Here is an 18,793-nt window from a genome sequence, read left to right as displayed (position 1 = left end):
ACTGAGCTGTTGCTGGGTATCGTTGCGCCATTGCCTCCTATTGTTTTAGTTGCAACTTGCATCCACTGGAATAAACAGCCCGCGATTTACGACTGTCACTAACGTTACAACTTTTATAATGTCGAGTGGGAAAACATGTTGGCATTTTGAAAAATCATCGGATGCCAGGCGAAGGAGAAAATACTCTTGAATACCTTAAAAACAACAGAAGGGGCGCATTGGTGTAGTAACGTTAGTAACAGTACTGTTATGTCTGTTGTTAATGTTTGATTTGCTTGACTGTGACAGATTTTTTTTTTAAAATAAATTAAATTAAATATGCATTTTTTGTTATAATAACAATTATTTAATGACATAAGTAAAAAATATAATAAATTATGTAATATAGTGCTCAGCAAAATCTCCTCTCTAGCTATTTTTTCTATTCAATTAACAATTGTTCAATTGTTTCTATTCAATAATTCAATTTCCTGAGCTAAATGTAACGTTATGTGACATAATTGTTCTCCTGCTGTTATATTGACCTCTTTCCATGGTTTAAAAACACTAATTGGTCGATATTATGTATACTTTCTAGCTGTACCTTACCCTTGCCTTTTGCAATGTGAAAATGAGATAAATAATGGACACAAATGAAAAACATGAATTCGTTTATTTGATGTCATTCATTTATTTATTGTTGCCAAATGGACAGATCTTTTTATAATTTCCTCGTTAGCCTAGCTAGCTTGCCAAGCTATTTTCATAAATAATCTGTAAGATCGTTTGTACCTTCATCTGTGACTGGAGGCCACTGTCTAACATCATCAACCCAACAAGTCATTCTGCCTGGCTGTAGCTGTCATCGAGGGTGCGTTATCACGGAGGTTTGTTTACATACCGGTAACAGCTCAGTAATGGCGTCGCCACAAGATGGCAGCCTACACAGAACGCTCGTCGGATTCGTGTATAGAATAGTATTGTTTTATTTCAGTGAGTGAGTGAGTGGTATCGGTGATCATATTGGCTACTTCTGCTTCCAGTAATCGGTGATCGACCCCAAAAATCCTGATTAGAGCACGCTTAATCTTACCCATTCATTCTGGTCTTGGAGACTCTTCTAATGAACTGATGAGTTGAATTAGATGTGTTTGATTAGGAAGAGTTAAAAAATTAGTAGTGTTGGCGTGCCTCCAGGAACAGGGTTGGGAAACACTGGTCTAATAGATATGAATATGAGTGGCTTTGATTGGCTTGTGTCTTTTATGGCAGATTAGTTTGTGTGTATACACCATACTTGGCGTTGTGAAGCGTGCTCGTTGGCCTGCTGATCCTGAGGAGGCAAAAGCAGGCGGCTTTGTGATCAGCACTACCTCTGATGGGACCCCCATCTACAGAAACCCTTGTGCAGAGCCTGTGCAGGCCCTTCTGCCCAACCTTTTGGCCCTCATCAGGTACATTAGGTCATTTCTAGAAATTTTGCTTCCAAAATAAGACATTAGATATGTGAAAATAGTCATGATTAGCTTGTGCATATGTACTGTTTTTCTGCTATTGTAACAGTGTAAGTAATTACATATTCTTCATCCTTTCAGGACCCAAAACAGCTTGTTCTTGCCAGAGAACGTAAACCGGCTTAGCAAGACCTTTACTAGAGTCTATAATGATATGGATATAGAGAAGATTTCTGAATTAGGTAGGTTTCTATTTTGTCTTGTCCTAATACAAACACCATAATTTAGGTTCTACTGTGTTACTACTATCTCTCAAATAGTAACAAAAGAGCGGGAGAGAGTTCGGTAAACAAACGTGTAAAGATTTATTATTTAACAGAAGAATTTACATAACCGAGATCCAACTTAAGACAACAATTCAAACACAAAACAACGCCGCTCTCTCACACGCGCCGCTCTCTTTATGCCGTCAGGCTGGGACACGCCTCGCGCGCTGTCACATCCCATAAATTAGACACAGGAGGTGACCTAGAATAGCAACAAGACATGGACATACAGAACAGGAGAAATACATACAGTATATTGCTGGATGTAACAACTGTAACTGGTTAAGTCAAGTCACATTTACATAACACTTTATAGCAGCTTCACAGTAATAAACAGAAAAATAACAGTTACTTTTGCAGATTTCATGAGTTCAGCTGTGAAGCAGCTTTACAAAAGACAATAGTGCAATTTATTCAGCTCATCAGTTTTAATTCAGTTTAGTTCAGTAAAGGTGTCAGTGTTGCAAAGTTAATAAATTGTGAAACAATTTCAATTCAGGTATAAGTAGCTCTTCATTTATTTAGTTATTATTTAATATTATTATTCAAATTGTGTTCTCATCCGCTAGTGTCAGTGCAGTTGAATCGATGGTATGACTGAATATTAATTGTCTTTTAAAAGCCAAACCCTGTTTTTCTTAAAGAAATGACTCCTGTTGTTTCCTACAGGAATTCCTCAACACGTTTTAAATTCCTATGGCACTCCATTGTACAGAAACAATGTTGAGCTTGGCTTCTTCTCCTCACTCTACAGAAACTGGTTGGAACAATCAAGTTCAATGATTGATTTTTCTTTTTTGTTTGTTTGTTTAATAGAATATTTCTCCTCCAATAACAATAAAATAATAACTCTTCTCCAATCTACTTTCATGGTCCTGTTTACCCTTTTCTGTTTTACTTTTTAAAGTTACCAACTGCTTGGGAATGCTGCTCCCTGCTTGCAACAAGACTTTTATGCTATAGAGGGCTTGGCAGAGCAGATTGTTGGTTCGGCCTTCATCCATCTAGACAGTCTTCCAGACCACAGGCTCCGTCCCCTAGTCCATATCCTTTGTATCAAATCTATAAAAAAAATGTTGCTATTAGATAAATATACTAAAAAGTAGAGCTGCACGATTAATCAGTAAAAGATCGTAATCTCGATTCAAACACCCACGCAATCTCATTCCTAAATGACAACAATTCGGCATTGTCTGTTATACCATTGACATGTACAATCACAGCGGACATTCAGATCTGTGTTGGCGCTGCCACTGAACCAGAGAGAGCAGTTGTCATGTATAGGTACGAAACAGCTTCACAAACAGTCTTTTCAACCAGACAGTATCTTTTTTTCTGTGTAACAATAATCACACAAGTACTGGTATAAAAGTTAATAGTTTGGATATGAACACAGATGTCTACGGTAGTGATCAAAATATAGTAAATCACCTCTTGAAAGTAACTTTTAATAAAAATCATATCAATTAAAAATTTATTTGTCATTGAATCATTCACTCAAAACGCTTATTCATCCAGTAATGAAACAAGTGAAGTCTTTATGAGTCATTGAATCATTCAGTCAAACTGATTGTTAAAAAAATATTCATTCAAATTAATTTTAAAAAAATTGTATAGACTGCAGCTATTATTAGACATTTTGTCAGAACCTCTAATAAATAACATGTTATTTTGTTGAATTGTCTGTTCAGAATCGTGGGAGAATCTTGATTTCTCTTTCAAACTAAAAAATTGTGATTCTCAATTTATCCAGAATCGTGCAGCTGTATTAAAAAGTCAATTTGCCGGTAACACTTAAAGCTGCAGTCCGTAACTTTTCCTCTTTGTCGCCATCTCTCTGTTCGAAATCTGTAACTGCAGTGATTCGCGGAATTATTATCTTTACGTGGGTTGTAAATCGGCATGAAACAGCGCGGATGAACACAGTGCTTTGAGGCGAGTGCTGCTGTCAGTCACCGCGCTGTGTGGATACTGTCATACAGAATCACAGATTCACTTTTTGAAAGTTTGACCAACATAAGAATTTTCATAAGAAAATGTCTTCTGAACAAGTAAGTAACATCCATTTTTGTTCTGACCAACTAAGGGGGAAAAAGCATTCGACATGATGAACTTCGTTAGATTTAATCAACGCGATTTACAGCAACCGTGCAAATTATAGCCAACTTTGTTCTCAAATTCATGTTAACAACATCACATCAGCATAGCGTGACTAATGTTAAATTTAATGTGTTTTATGGTTACCTGTGTAGTTCAGAATTCATATTCTCCATAATAGCAAAACGAGAAAGGCACAACAAAGGAAACTCCATAACTGTGTGAATTAAGAAAACGTACTGTTACACGATTGAACTATTGAAATGTCTTACTTTTTCAGCAGAAAAAAGCCGTCTCTTCTTCCGTTTCGAACCCCTTCAAAACACGGAGTTCACGCACTTTTCAAAACCCCGCCGATGTTTAATCCTTGTGTTCGCATGAGACGGTTTCTTTCTCTTTCTCTAGCCACCTTAAATTCGAAGTACGAAGTCTTTTGGGTTTTATAACTGCTGAATCTCCAGTTGACACTGATGATTGTTGTTTGGATCTTCCTGGATGCCATAAGTTTAATTATGTAAAGTGCTGCGAGAAAAGCCTATACTATACATCTAAACATCTCGTCACGCGCAGTATAGCCGGCTAGCCGAAACTCCTTCTTTATGTGTACGGGTGTGACGTAATGACGCAAAGACATGCTCGAATTTCCCGTGGAAACCCACCAGTACCACTGGAATTAAAATCATTATTACAAGCTAACCGTTTTGAATCTAGCTATGGCAAGCAGATAGTTTTGACCACTGGCAGAATACGTTTTTTTTAATATAATTATTTTGGATTATTTTTAACTTAAAAAAGTTACAGACTGGAGCTTTAATAATAATGGTACCTAAATAATCATCTAGTATTACCTAAACTAATAGATCACCATGAGCTTCTGATCAAGAATGAATAAAGAACTAAACTTTTACAGTTTATTTATTCATATTTCTTCTATCTGTATTTTAAGTCTATTTTGCTACTATGTGAAGAAAATCCAGCAAAACCGACCCCTAAGGGTTAATGCAAAATAATCATGTCACAAAGTACCAGATGGCAAAAGTTTAAATATTGACAATATTATTAATGTCATACTCAGTTAATTACTCAGATTTAATTCAAAGCCTGAGTACTTCTCGTTTATTGATTTAGTTTAGCCCTAAATGTTAATTAATGCATTTACTATCAAACATGTACTAACATATTCTTAAATAATGCATTAACTTTCAAACATGTACTAAGGTATGTGTTATTCAGGCATGATTCCATATGACTCCAGTCATAGTTAGGGTTAGCTCTTTTTCAGTCTTGATTCATTTTTAAGTATCAATTTAGGTATTAGTAGGTGATTGTTTAGCAGCCCTTGTTATAAAGTGTTATCCATCTGTCCATCCATCCATTCTCAGACTTACACTCACCTTGGACTATGTAAGTGACATCAATAATGTCACTTAATTCCTGTTGTCATTGACTCATGAATGAACTGATGTAGGGTACCGTTTGTTTTTGTTGTTTTCCTTAATGTCTTTCACATGTCTTCATGAAGCAGCTGGTCATGTCCTGTCCTCGTGAGTACTATGACAGCCTCCTCCGTCCCTTGCTGGGTCCATTATTTGCCTTTCTACTGCAGGTAAACTTCACATCACACCCAATAAATGAGCCGAAAATGGTTAGGACAACTACTTGATAATTACTGCGATTCTAAGACAAAAATTATAATAACTAAGGTCAAATAGGATTTTTCAAAAATAACCATAACATCATGATGGTTAATTAAAGCCCATTTTAAAAAATTTGAATTTTTTTTAACTTAAAATGGCTAGGACAACTATTGCAATTTATAAATCTATGTAACATCTCATGATTATGAAGGTATTTTAAAGCACAATTTTAAATCCCACCTCGTTATTTTGAAGGTAATTTTTAAGCCCTTTTTATTTAAATGTACACACATCAATTCAGAATAGCCACTCCCTCTCTCACACTGCACACTGAGTGGCCACTCCCCCTCTCACACTGAGTGGCCACTCCCCCTCTCACTCTGCACACTGAGTGGCCACTCCCCCTCTCACACTGCACACTGAGTGGCAACTCCCCCTCCACACTGCACACTGAGTGACCACTTCCCCTCTCACACTGCACACTGAGTGGCTACTCCCCCTCTCACACTGCACACTGAGTGGCCACTCCCCCTCCACACTGCACACTGAGTGGCCACTCCCCCTCTCACACTGCACACTGAGTGGCCACCCCCCTCCACACTGCACACTGAGTGGCCCTTCCCCCTGCACACTGAGTGGCCACTCCCCCTCCACACTGCACACTGAGTGGCCACTCCCCCTCCACACTGCACACTGAGTGGCCACTTCCCCTCTCACACTGCATACTGAGTGGCCACCCCCCCTCCACACTGCACACTGAGTGGCCCTTCCCCTCTCACACTGCACACTGAGTGGCCCTTCCCCTCTCACACTGCACACTGAGTGGCCACCCCCCCCCTCCACACTGCACACTGAGTGGCCACCCCCCCTCCACACTGCACACTGAGTGGCCACTTCCCCTCTCACACTGCACACTGAGTGGCCCTTCCCCTCTCACACTGCACACTGAGTAGCCACCCCCCCTCCACACTGCACACTGAGTGGCCACTCCCCCTCTCACACTGCACACTAAGTGGCCACTCCCCCTTCACACTGCACACTGAGTGGCCCTTCCCCCTCCACACTGCACACTGAGTGGCCACTTCCCCTCTCACACTGCACACTGAGTGGCCACTTCCCCTCTCACACTGCACACTGAGTGGCCCTTCCCCTCTCACACTGCACACTGAGTGGCCACTTCCCCTCTCACACTGCACACTGAGTGGCCACTTCCACTCTCACACTGCACACTGAGTGGCCCTTCCCCTCTCACACTGCACACTGAGTGGTCCTTCCCCTCCACACTGCACACTAAGTGGCCACTCCCCCTTCACACTGCACACTGAGTGGCCCTTCCCCCTCCACACTGCACACTGAGTGGCCCTTCCCCTCTCACACTGCACACTGAGTGGCCACTTCCCCTCTCACACTGCACACTGAGTGGCCACTTCCACTCTCACACTGCACACTGAGTGGCCCTTCCCCTCTCACACTGCACACTGAGTGGCCCTTCCCCTCCACACTGCACACTGAGTGGCCACCCCCCCTCCACACTGCACACTGAGTGGCCACCCCCCCTCCACACTGGACACTGAGTGGCCACCCCCCCTCCACACTGGACACTGAGTGGCCACCCCCCCTCCACACTGCACACTGAGTGGCCACCCCCCCTCCACACTGCACACTGAGTGGCCATTCCCCCTCCACACTGCACACTGAGTGGCCCTTCCCCTCTCACACTGCACACTGAGTGGCCACCCCCCTCCACACTGCACACTGAGTGGCCTCTCGCCCTCTCACACTGCACACTGAGTGGCCCTTCCCCTCTCACACTGCACACTGAGTGGCCACCCCCCCTCTCACACTGCACACTGAGTGGCCACCCCCCCTCTCACACTGCACACTGAGTGGCCTCTCGCCCTCTCACACTGCACACTGAGTGGCCACCCCCCCTCCACACTGCACACTGAGTGGTCACTTCCCCTCTCACACTGCACACTGAGTGGCCACACCCCCTCTCAAACTGCACACTGAGTGGCCACTCCCCCTCCACACTGCACACTGAGTGGCCCTTCCCCCTCCACACTGCACACTGAGTGGCCACCCCCCCTCCACACTCCACACTGAGTGGCCACCCCCCCTCCACACTGCACACTGAGTGGCCACTTCCCCTCTCACACTGCACACTGAGTGGCCACTTCCCCTCTCACACTGCACACTGAGTGGCCCTTCCCCTCTCACACTGCACACTGAGTGGCCACTTCCCCTCTCACACTGCACACACTGAGTGGCCACTTCCCCTCTCACACTGCACACTGAGTGGCCACTTCCCCTCTCACACTGCACACTGAGTGGCCCTTCCCCTCTCACACTGCACACTGAGTGGCCCTTCCCCTCCACACTGCACACTGAGTGGCCACCCCCCTCCACACTGCACACTGAGTGGCCCTTCCCCCTCCACACTGCACACTGAGTGGCCACCCCCCCTCCACACTGCACACTGAGTGGACACCCCCCCTCCACACTGCACACTGAGTGGCCACTCCCCCTCCACACTGCACACTGAGTGGCCCTTCCCCTCTCACACTGCACACTGAGTGGCCACCCCCCTCCACACTGCACACTGAGTGGCCTCTCGCCCTCTCACACTGCACACTGAGTGGCCTCTCGCCCTCTCACACTGCACACTGAGTGGCCCTTCCCCTCTCACACTGCACACTGAGTGGCCACCCCCCCCTCTCACACTGCACACTGAGTGGCCTCTCGCCCTCTCACACTGCACACTGAGTGGCCCTTCCCCCTGCACACTGAGTGGCCACCCCCCTTCCCCCTCCACACTGCACACTGAGTGGCCCTTCCCCCTCCACACTGCAAACTGAGTGGCCCTTCCCCCTCCACACTGCAAACTGAGTGGCCCTTCCCCCTTCAACACTTCGCACTGAGTGGCCACTCCCCCTCCACACTGCACACTGAGTGGCCACTCCCCCTCTTACACTGCACACTGAGTGGCCACTTCCCCTCCACACTGCACACTGAGTGGCCACTCCCCCTCTCACACTGCACACTGAGTGGCCCTTCCCCCTCCACACTGCACACTGAGTGGCCACTCCCCCTCTCACACTGCACACTGAGTGGCCACTCCCCCTCTCACACTGCACACTGAGTGGCCACTCCCCCTCCACACTGCACACTGAGTGGCCACTCCCCCTCCACACTGCACACTGAGTGGCCACTTCCCCTCTCACACTGCACACTGAGTGGCCACTTCCCCTCTCACACTGCACACTGAGTGGCCCTTCCCCTCTCACACTGCACACTGAGTGGCCACCCCCCCTCCACACTGCACACTGAGTGGCCACCCCCCCTCCACACTGCACACTGAGTGGCCACCCCCCCTCCACACTGCACACTGAGTGGCCACCCCCCCTCCACACTGCACACTGAGTGGCCACCCCCCCTCCACACTGCACACTGAGTGGCCACTCCCCCTCTCACACTGCACACTGAGTGGCCCTTCCCCCTCCACACTGCACACTGAGTGGCCACCCCCCCTCCACACTGCACACTGAGTGGCAACCCCCCCCTCCACACTGCACACTGAGTGGCCACTTCCCCTCTCACACTGCACACTGAGTGGCCCTTCCCCTCTCACACTGCACACTGAGTGGCCACTTCCCCTCTCACAATGCACATTGAGTGGCCACTTCCCCTCTCACACTGCACACTGAGTGGCCACTTCCCCTCTCACACTGCACACTGAGTGGCCACTCCCCCTCTCACACTGCACACTGAGTGGCCACTCCCCCTCCACACTGCACACTGAGTGGCCCTTCCCCCTCCACACTGCACACTGAGTGGCCCTTCCCCCTCCACACTCCACACTGAGTGGCCACTCCCCCTCCACACTCCACACTGAGTGGCCACTCCCCCTCTCACACTGCACACTGAGTGGCCACTTCCCCTCCACACTGCACACTGAGTGGCCACTCCCCCTCTCACACTGCACACTGAGTGGCCCTTCCCCCTCCACACTGCACACTGAGTGGCCACTCCCCCTCCACACTGCACACTGAGTGGCCACCCCCCCTCCACACTGCACACTGAGTGGCCACCCCCCCTCCACACTGCACACTGAGTGGCCACTCCCCCTCCACACTGCACACTGAGTGGCCCTTCCCCTCTCACACTGCACACTGAGTGGCCACCCCCCTCCACACTGCACACTGAGTGGCCACTCCCCCTCTCACACTGCACACTGAGTGGCCACTCCCCCTCTCACACTGCACACTGAGTGGCCACCCCCCCTCTCACACTGCACACTGAGTGGCCACCCCCCCTCTCACACTGCACACTGAGTGGCCTCTCGCCCTCTCACACTGCACACTGAGTGGCCCCTCGCCCTCTCACACTGCACACTGAGTGGCCCTTCCCCCTCCACACTGCACACTGAGTGGCCACCCCCCCTCCACACTGCACACTGAGTGGCCACTTCCCCTTTCACACTGCACACTGAGTGGCCACTTCCCCTCTCACACTGCACACTGAGTGGCCCTTCCTCTCTCACACTGCACACTGAGTGGCCACTTCCCCTCTCACACTGCACACTGAGTGGCCACTTCCACTCTCACACTGCACACTGAGTGGCCCTTCCCCCTCCACACTGAGTGGCCACTCCCCCTCTCACACTGCACACTGAGTGGCCACTTCCCCTCCACACTGCACACTGAGTGGCCACTCCCCCTCTCACACTGCACACTGAGTGGCCCTTCCCCCTCCACACTGCACACTGAGTGGCCACTCCCCCTCCGCACTGCACACTGAGTGGCCACTCCCCCTCTCACACTGCACACTGAGTGGCCACTCCCCCTCTCACACTGCACACTGAGTGGCCACTCCCCCTCTCACACTGCACACTGAGTGGCCACTCCCCCTCCACACTGCACACTGAGTGGCCACTCCCCCTCTCACACTGCACACTGAGTGGCCACTCCCCCTCTCACACTGCACACTGAGTGGCCACTCCCCCTCCACACTGCACACTGAGTGGCCACTCCCCCTCCACACTGCACACTGAGTGGCCACCCCCCCTCTCACACTGCACACTGAGTGGCCACTCCCCCTCTCACACTGCACACTGAGTGGCCCCTCCTCAAAATAAACATTCTGACATTAGAGGGATATTATATTTTATTCATGGCCATCATTTGTAGTAGCTGCTCACAAACTGTTTGCTCAAGCGTAGCTTTTTTCCGGAGTTCACTGTGTAGCTGCTCCAGCCAAGGTCTGAACCTCCCCTGAATCATCACGCTTATTCATTTGTGGATGTTAACTGAATCTGTAAGTCAGCTAGAGTGTTTAATTCTGAATATTATATTTTATTCTGGTGCGCATAACGTTATCGTTTTCTCAGAGTTTAGGCTCCTGTGTAATAGTAGTCTAGGCTATTCAGCAACTCAAACATACCAAACCATCAATTACTAAAACACACAAAAACAGATATTGCACTGGCATTGCACTAGTTATGAACAAGCTCAATTTCTTGGGTCCAAACTTTTCTTGAAGCCATTTCTGGTGCTGCTACTGTTTTTCTTTCGGTGACCTCAACCTATTCCTTGCTCTCTCTCCTTGGCTGTTGCTCGTCGCGACACGTGACACCACAGGCTATCGAGTCGGGCGACAGCTCCAGATATTTGGCATGCTAGATATTTGTCAGCGAGCGTTTTTGATGCGTCGTTTAGTATTTCACACATAAAGATTGGCGAGCGCGGATCACCCGCAGATTTGCATGTGATTACAGACCGACCTGTCAGTGAGGTCATTTACTTGCAAATCAAGCTTAAATCGGGCTTAAAATCTTGTAGTGTGAACTAGACTTAAAAGTGAGCCGTACCATGCAGTGGAAAAACGCCATTAGTATTATAATTAAATTTATTAATAAAAGTGAATTTCAAAGAAATTATTATGTATACTTCTAATGAGGTTAAGATGAGGTTCTAATGAGGTTTACAATTGCCTTTATAAAGCTATAAAGGTGCTCCTGGAAAGAATTTAAGGGAGCAGAATCGTCCCTTAATGGAAAAGTTAATTTCCATTAATCTGGCGCTGCTGTGAAACTAACCATTGGTAGAAAAATATATGCATATTTTTAGGAATCAGCTTTCCATGATAGGCCAAGGTTCCAGCACAAAAACACAAAATATCATCCAAGTATCAATATCAAAATATATCCCGTAACTTCTGGAGATATCAATCTGTTTTCAATATTGCACACACCTACTATGAACTTTGAAGGTTGCACAGACACTTCACTGTTATTTTACGTCATTCAGTAATTTTCAGTTATTAAAACAACCAATATTGCTTGTAGTACAGGATTTGTCTAATGCTATCTCCAATTTTTTTGCTTAATTGAAAACAGAGACTGAGCTTTCGGTGGCAGATCATCAACCAAAGGACCGTCAACCAAAGGACCAGTCTGAGGTAAGATATTTTAGTGTTACATAATACTATGAATTTTTGTGTACAGTTCTGGCCACCAGTTCTTTTACAGTTTTTTTTAACACCGCTTTCTTCTCACACGTTTTGTGTGATACCCCTGCCTCGGGTGTGTGTGGTTGAGATTGAAAGAGAGAAGCTGCAGTTGCATGAGACTGACACGAGTCTCTATCCTCCAGAAGCCCCGACTGAAGCCCCATTCACACCACCAGTGACTTTGTAGCTGCATGTCGCTTGTCTCCGCACTTCATGTTTCTTGTGGCTGTTCCTTATGCCGTCTAGACATATCTTTAAAAAAAAAAAGCAATCACAAATGATGAACTTTCCAATCAATCCCACCTTTTTTATTTTTTTAAATTATGATGATTTCACGTTTCATCTCCAAATGAATGTAAAAAAAACATACAGTAGCCATTTAAATATTTGTTTAATGGCATCTTTTTATGGAATAAGGCCAGTTTCACTGTGTCACAGTCATGTTCAGTTTGTTTTGTTTTCATTCAGTTACACGGGTCCCCTTTGTCCAGTTTCCCGGTACTTATGTGATTAGTCCTCTTAGTTCAGCTGTGTCTCCTTATTAACCTTGTTTCAAAATGAAACCATTGCAGAATCTCCATGCAACAGACAGCGATGATTTTTTGACTGAAATCCATTTTGAACGAATCAGTTTAATGTTTCAATGAACAATCACTTGCTTCTTTCCTGAATGAATCAGCCGATTTGAACAAATTGGTTGAATGAATGACTCCCTCAAGTCACTAGACAGTGGCTTGCCGCCACCTACTGGCGGTTATAGTTTCATATTTAAAAGTACCCTTTAATTAAAACGTTAAAATTATAAATAATTTAATATTTAGATTTTGGATTAAAAAAATCCCGTAGCATTATGTATTTGTAAACGCAGTGTAAATATATTAATGCCAGTTCTGATGCTGCTTCTGTGTCACCTCTGCACTGCAAAGATGGATTTTGATTTAATGATTTAATTTGGATGCATAATGGATGGACAATACAAGTAACATGTGCTGATGAGTGAGAAAACAAGCTGCTGCATCAGCAGATATGCATATATCTGCACAATGATGACATAGACAGGAAGGGATAGGAACACCCCCCAAAACAGCAGATCTATCACCAAGACATATGTTCTGTTTTTTGTTTTTTTCATGGGACCTCATGTTTTACTATCTATGTGCGCCTTGGCTACCTTGCCGACTGGCTTAAAGGAATAGTTAATTCTTTAAAATACAGTCAGGTCCATAAATATTGGGACATCGACACAATTCTAATCTTTTCGGCTCTATACACCACCACAATGGATTTGAAATGAAACGAACAAGATGTGCTTTAACTGCAGACTTTCAGCTTTAATTTGAGGGTATTTACATCCAAATCAGGTGAACGTATTTGTATACAGTGCAGATGGACAATGACCCGAAGCATACTGCGAAAGCAACCAGTTTTTTAAGGGAAAGAAGTGGAATGTTATGCAATGGCCAAGTCAATCACCTGACCTGAATCCGATTGAGCATGCATTTCACTTGCTGAAGACAAAACTGAAGGGAAAATGCCCCAAGAACAAGCAGGAACTGAAGACAGTTGCAGTAGAGGCCTGGTGAGCATCACCAGGGATGAAACCCAGCATCTGGTGATGTCTATGCGTTCCAGACTTCAGGCTGTAATTGACTGCAAAGGATTTGCAACCAAGTATTAAAAAGTGAAAGTTTGATTTGTGATTGTTAATCTGTCCCATTACTTTTGGTCCCTTAAAAAGTGGGAGGCACATATACAAACTGTTGTAATTCCTACACCGTTCACCTGATTTGGATGTAAATACCCTCAAATTAAAGCTGAAAGTCTGCAGTTAAAGCACATCTTGTTCGTTTCATTTCAAATCCATTGTGGTGGTGTATAGAGCCGAAAAGATTAGAATTGTGTCGATGTCCCAATATTTATGGACCTGACTGTATCTTCCTTTGTGTTCAGCTGAAGAAAGAAACAAGGTGTTATGTTAAGCATAGCTAATGGAAACATTACACTTGAAATTAAAGAATGTTGTTGTTTCGTTAGGTTTTTTTCACATGTAATCCCATTGAATGTGAATGCTATTTTACTTTAACCTTCTTCTTATACATAGCTTAGACAGCATATACTCACAGAGATACAAACAATAGACCATTTTCTTTTGCACAGACACAACTGCATAACGCTCAAGCTTATGCTTAGTAAATCACTCCACAAGACTATAAACATGACGTTTGTTTAACTGTATTGATTGTTCTTTTAGCGTGACTCAGGCAAAACGAGCGTCTGAATCAACCTCACACATTTAGCATAGCTAATGAAAACAAATCAAATGATGCGTCATTAGAGTTATACCGCTAAATATGGTGAACACCGTTTAAATCGCAAATGCTTATATAACTTTAACTGTTTTCATATCCATGCTAACAGCGTATAAAACATAATAACATACAATGACCTCTGCTGCTGCAATCAGTAAACACTGCTGCTATTCTTCAGTGATTCTCTCGAGCACTTTGGACATGACGCTCTTTAAAACATTTCTAAAATAAAGCTTGTTAAGACTTGTAAAGATTGCTCCATGTGGGAATTAATAACCGGACCACTCTATATACATAGAGATGTTGAATAAAATGCCAATAACTTATCTTAGATGTGAGAATGGCAACATACTAATTTATGTTTTAATAGAATGTATGTTCTCAAGTCGATATTATTATTAATATTGTTGTTATTCATGTTTTAGTGCTCAGGAGGAGGTCTATGAGAAGAACCATGTGACTCAGGAAATGGCGGAGGAGCAGCTGTTGCGGTTGGTCACGCGAGAGGTCATTGACCTAAGTGAGTTTTCCTTATGCATGTGAAGCATTTCAAGTTTTCTTCACTTTGTACTGTATTCAAAAGAAGAAAAAAAAACTTGTGTTTTCAGTTGAGACTTGCGTGAAAAGAAAATGTCCAAAGTTATCAGCAAACAAAGAGGACGCAGATGGTGAGTTAATGATCACATTCTCCATGTATCTTGTGGAAATTTACCAATGAAATTAAAGTCTGACCACTCAATGGTAAAAATTAAATAAACTGCATTGTTCCGAAAATAAGACAATGTTTGTTCTAGAAATCAGACTTCTCCCTCACGGTGTAGTATGGATTAATTTATGCCAGGTCTGATCTGATTGTTCTGCTAGCAGTGATGGAGTACTCGAGTCCTGGACTCGGACTCGAGTCCTTATTCTCTGGACTCGAGTCCGACTCGAGACTCCATTCTCTGGACTCGTGACTCGACTTGGACTCGCGGACTGATGACTAGTACTTGGACTCGGACTCGAGAATATATAAAATCGGACTTGAGCATTCATCAAATGAATGACGTTGTTTCTGACTAAATAGGTTATAAAAAATTGATACAAGATGTTAAACTTTTCCTGTTTCGGGGTCCAAGACCGGCCGTGATCTATTTTTTCCCTCACAGACACTGCTACCGCTCGCTCTCCTTGCTTGACAACACATTCACTGACGTCACTCACTTTACGCTGAATTCTCGTGCATTATTCGCGGGCTAAATGTTGACCGAGATAACGTCGAACTCATAAGTTACTCTATCTAATCAGCTATTTCGATTTTGGCACGCTTTGCAGCAGCTGAGCTGACCACTAAGGAGCGAATGTACAGTGACGTGACATCACTGCCAGATTTAAACTGTGCTTTCGTGCTATGGCTGGCGCTGAGCCAAAGTCGGACGCGCTCAGCGCTTATAATCCCGCTTATTTGATTTGATTTGATTTACTTTATTAATCCACAGGGGGAAATTTATGTGTCACAACAGCATAGAAATACAATGAATAAATAAACAACAACAAACAACATACACAACATACACAACAGCAACAAGTCTTGTTCTCAAGTATCAATTTTTCAAAGCACCATGATTATATACGACCAGAATAAATACATAAATATATATATATCATCTCACATAACACTGATTATAAAATCTAATTGTGTTATTGTATTATCATACAATAACACAATTATGTTTATTTAGCTAACAAACTAGACGGCGACCTTGACTATGTCACACATCGCAACCACTCTACCTGCGGTGTAACAACTGCTTATAGCACTGCATTTTATGTTTTTTTTGCCGCAGTTAGGCTACATTGGGATTTAGTTTGCTTTTCAAAATTTCAAAATTGTTTTTCTTTTACCATATTCGTCAAGAAGAACACATTTCTCCTCCTCTGTCCAATTAGGCTTTCTTTTTTGTTTTCTTTTTCCATTCCAGTTGACTGATCATCCAAAAATGTATTTAAACAATTAAATAAATATAATTGTGCCACAGCTAGTTGACAATGATTTGCACTAAGGTCAAAGGCAATTCTAGTGATATCATACACATTTCTAGCTGCAAGAAAGAGTGCCTGAAGTGTATATGTCAAATCAGTATAAACTCCCTTTGCAATCGTGACAGTGGTGTCATTTTTGTTCAATGTAGAACCTCTTTTATAAATTTTATCAGCTCTTTAAAGGTGCCAGAGTGGAGACATGTAGGCACTGGGGGCTCAAGACCCGACTCGGACTCGAACACGGGATTCGAGACTCGACTCGGACTTGAACTCAGGTAATGGTGACTCGACTTGGACTCGACTCGGACTCTTCTTTGGTGACTCGGACTTGGACTCGAACTCGAACACTGGGACTCGAGACTCGACTCGGACTCGACAGTTGGTGACTCGACTACAACACTGTCTGCTAGACATTTTCCGATTATGAAGGGACTATGACTTTTGCCTCAATAAACTCCTAATTACTGCTTATTAATAGTTTTAGTTCTTAATAAGAAGAGAAGAGAATAAGAAGATAGTTCTTAAGTTTAGGTATTGGGTTAGAATTAAGGGATGTAGAATAAGGTTGTGCAGAATAAGGCATTAATATGTGCTTTATGAGTAATAATAAACAGCCAATATCCTAGTAATATGCATGATAATAAGCAACTAGTTAATAGTGAGAATTGGACCCAAAACTAAAGTGTTACTGAGCTTGGACAACACATCTGGAAACCCCTGCCTGCCTCAATTGTATATCTGTGGAGACCCTGCCGATAAGAACACCTTGTGTTCACTATTTCCCAAAATGTTGAACTAGTTTTAGATTCACTTGATTCTATCAAAAACTGGTTTATTTATGCTCATCTTGCGCAATCACAAACATGCACAGTTTAAGTGATGGAGATCACAATGCAGTTCTCCATGGTTTTGTGTTTTTAATTAATTTGGTACTAAAATGTGCTTCAGAGTGAACAACACTGTGCATCACGTTGAAGGTGGCTTCTGCTGCCTTGAGGAGACATCTGATTGCGAGCATTTGATTTGCAACTCTGATTACTGCACACTCACAATTGAATATGTGTTTTGGAACTAATAATGTCATCATTGGCTAAAACACATGTGCAAGTTACTTTACTTTTTAAACAAGTATGGACTAGAGTGCGAGTTGCTTTCATGTGCATCGTGTCACAGTTCCAGTGCAACCGAACTTAATCGCCACCTTCGACTCCCTAGTCCACATGACAGCGGTCACATTACCATTTTTTTTATATGAAGCATGCACTGTTTCAGACTTAACTAGTAGTTTGAAAGCCTACTGATTATTGTGATGCGCTTCTTTTTTTTCCCCTTTTTCCATCTTCTGTTGTGGAGGCAAGGGGATGGTGTCGATGAATTCCTCAAAAGAGATTCATGAGCTCTCAGAATTGGGCAAGCATCTTCTCCAAAGTGAGGTAACTAAACAAATTTTATTTTTTGAGGTTCCATCTGTTGGCTTCTGTAGCTGAGCTCTGTGATCAGAGGTTGTTTTTTTTTTTCTTCTTTTCAGGATATTTATATGAATCTCCTGATTGTATGTTTTAAGTCCCTTTCATGGAAATTAAACTGTCAACAGACTGCTGGTTTGCTCTGCTGGACTTTGCTAAAACAGGTGCTGATTTTTCCTGTCTGTCTCTCTTAAAGGGATAGTTCACCCAAAATTGAAAGTTCTGTCATCATTTACTCGCCCTCAAGTTGTTCCAAACCTGTATAAATTTATATCTTCTGCTATAGAGAGATATTTTTGATATTTTGAAGAATATGGTAACCAAACAGGCCCAGCGCCCTATTTATTTCCAGCATAGTATAGAGAAAAAATATACTATGGAAATCAATAGTTCCCTGGGCCTGTTTGGTAACACATATTCTTCAAAATATATTCTTTTGTGTTCAGCATTCACACAGTTTTGGAACAAGGGTGGGTAGATGATGACAGATTTTTCATTTTTGGGTCAATTATCCCTTTAAAAACATTCATAATTCATCACAATATTTATATCAGTCTGCAAATGAGATTAGAATTGAATTCTAAAGATGCCAGATATTTTATATTTGAATCCTTTGCCTTGTATAAATACTATGTGTGTGTGTATGTGAATGAATTCTTGTGCAGGTGCTTGGTGGTAACCTGCTTCCGGAGGCTGTGACGTGGCTCTTCGCCAGTGTACTGAAGGGTCTGCAGATGCATGGGCAACACGAAGGCTGCAATGCTGCACTGACTCATCTGGCCTTGCTCATCTACGAGGCTCTAGTGCGTCATTTCAGCTCAGCTATCATAGCTTGCATGTTTCTCAGTATGGGAAGCACATTTGTACATATATTAATGCTGCACAACAGTAAAAAGTATACTTTTTGCCAATGTTACTAGTAGTACAATGGCATACTAATAGTAGTCGGTGAACAATAAACTGTAGTAAATTATAGGTCTTGGCTGCAAGTAG

General features: G+C 43.8%; 1 protein-coding gene across 1 annotated transcript in view; it reads left to right on the top strand.

Moving 5' to 3' along the window:
* Positions 1-18,793, top strand: part of LOC130095201 (exportin-5-like) — a 122,737-nt gene that overhangs the window by 94,970 nt on the left and 8,974 nt on the right. The window contains exons 21-31 of the mRNA XM_056261887.1: positions 1,252-1,433; positions 1,575-1,675; positions 2,429-2,519; positions 2,667-2,803; positions 5,365-5,462; positions 11,891-11,952; positions 14,738-14,832; positions 14,921-15,012; positions 17,693-17,767; positions 17,863-17,964; positions 18,466-18,603. Coding sequence (XP_056117862.1) covers positions 1,252-1,433; positions 1,575-1,675; positions 2,429-2,519; positions 2,667-2,803; positions 5,365-5,462; positions 11,891-11,952; positions 14,738-14,832; positions 14,921-15,012; positions 17,693-17,767; positions 17,863-17,964; positions 18,466-18,603 — 1,173 coding nt within the window. The remainder of the gene's footprint in view (positions 1-1,251; positions 1,434-1,574; positions 1,676-2,428; positions 2,520-2,666; positions 2,804-5,364; positions 5,463-11,890; positions 11,953-14,737; positions 14,833-14,920; positions 15,013-17,692; positions 17,768-17,862; positions 17,965-18,465; positions 18,604-18,793) is intronic.

This window comes from Rhinichthys klamathensis, unplaced genomic scaffold (genome assembly GCF_029890125.1).
Source record: "Rhinichthys klamathensis goyatoka isolate OS25496 unplaced genomic scaffold, OSU_Roscu_1.1 h1tg000188l_1, whole genome shotgun sequence".
Taxonomy (NCBI): domain Eukaryota; kingdom Metazoa; phylum Chordata; class Actinopteri; order Cypriniformes; family Leuciscidae; genus Rhinichthys; species Rhinichthys klamathensis.
This window is presented reverse-complemented; position numbering and strand designations above follow the sequence as displayed.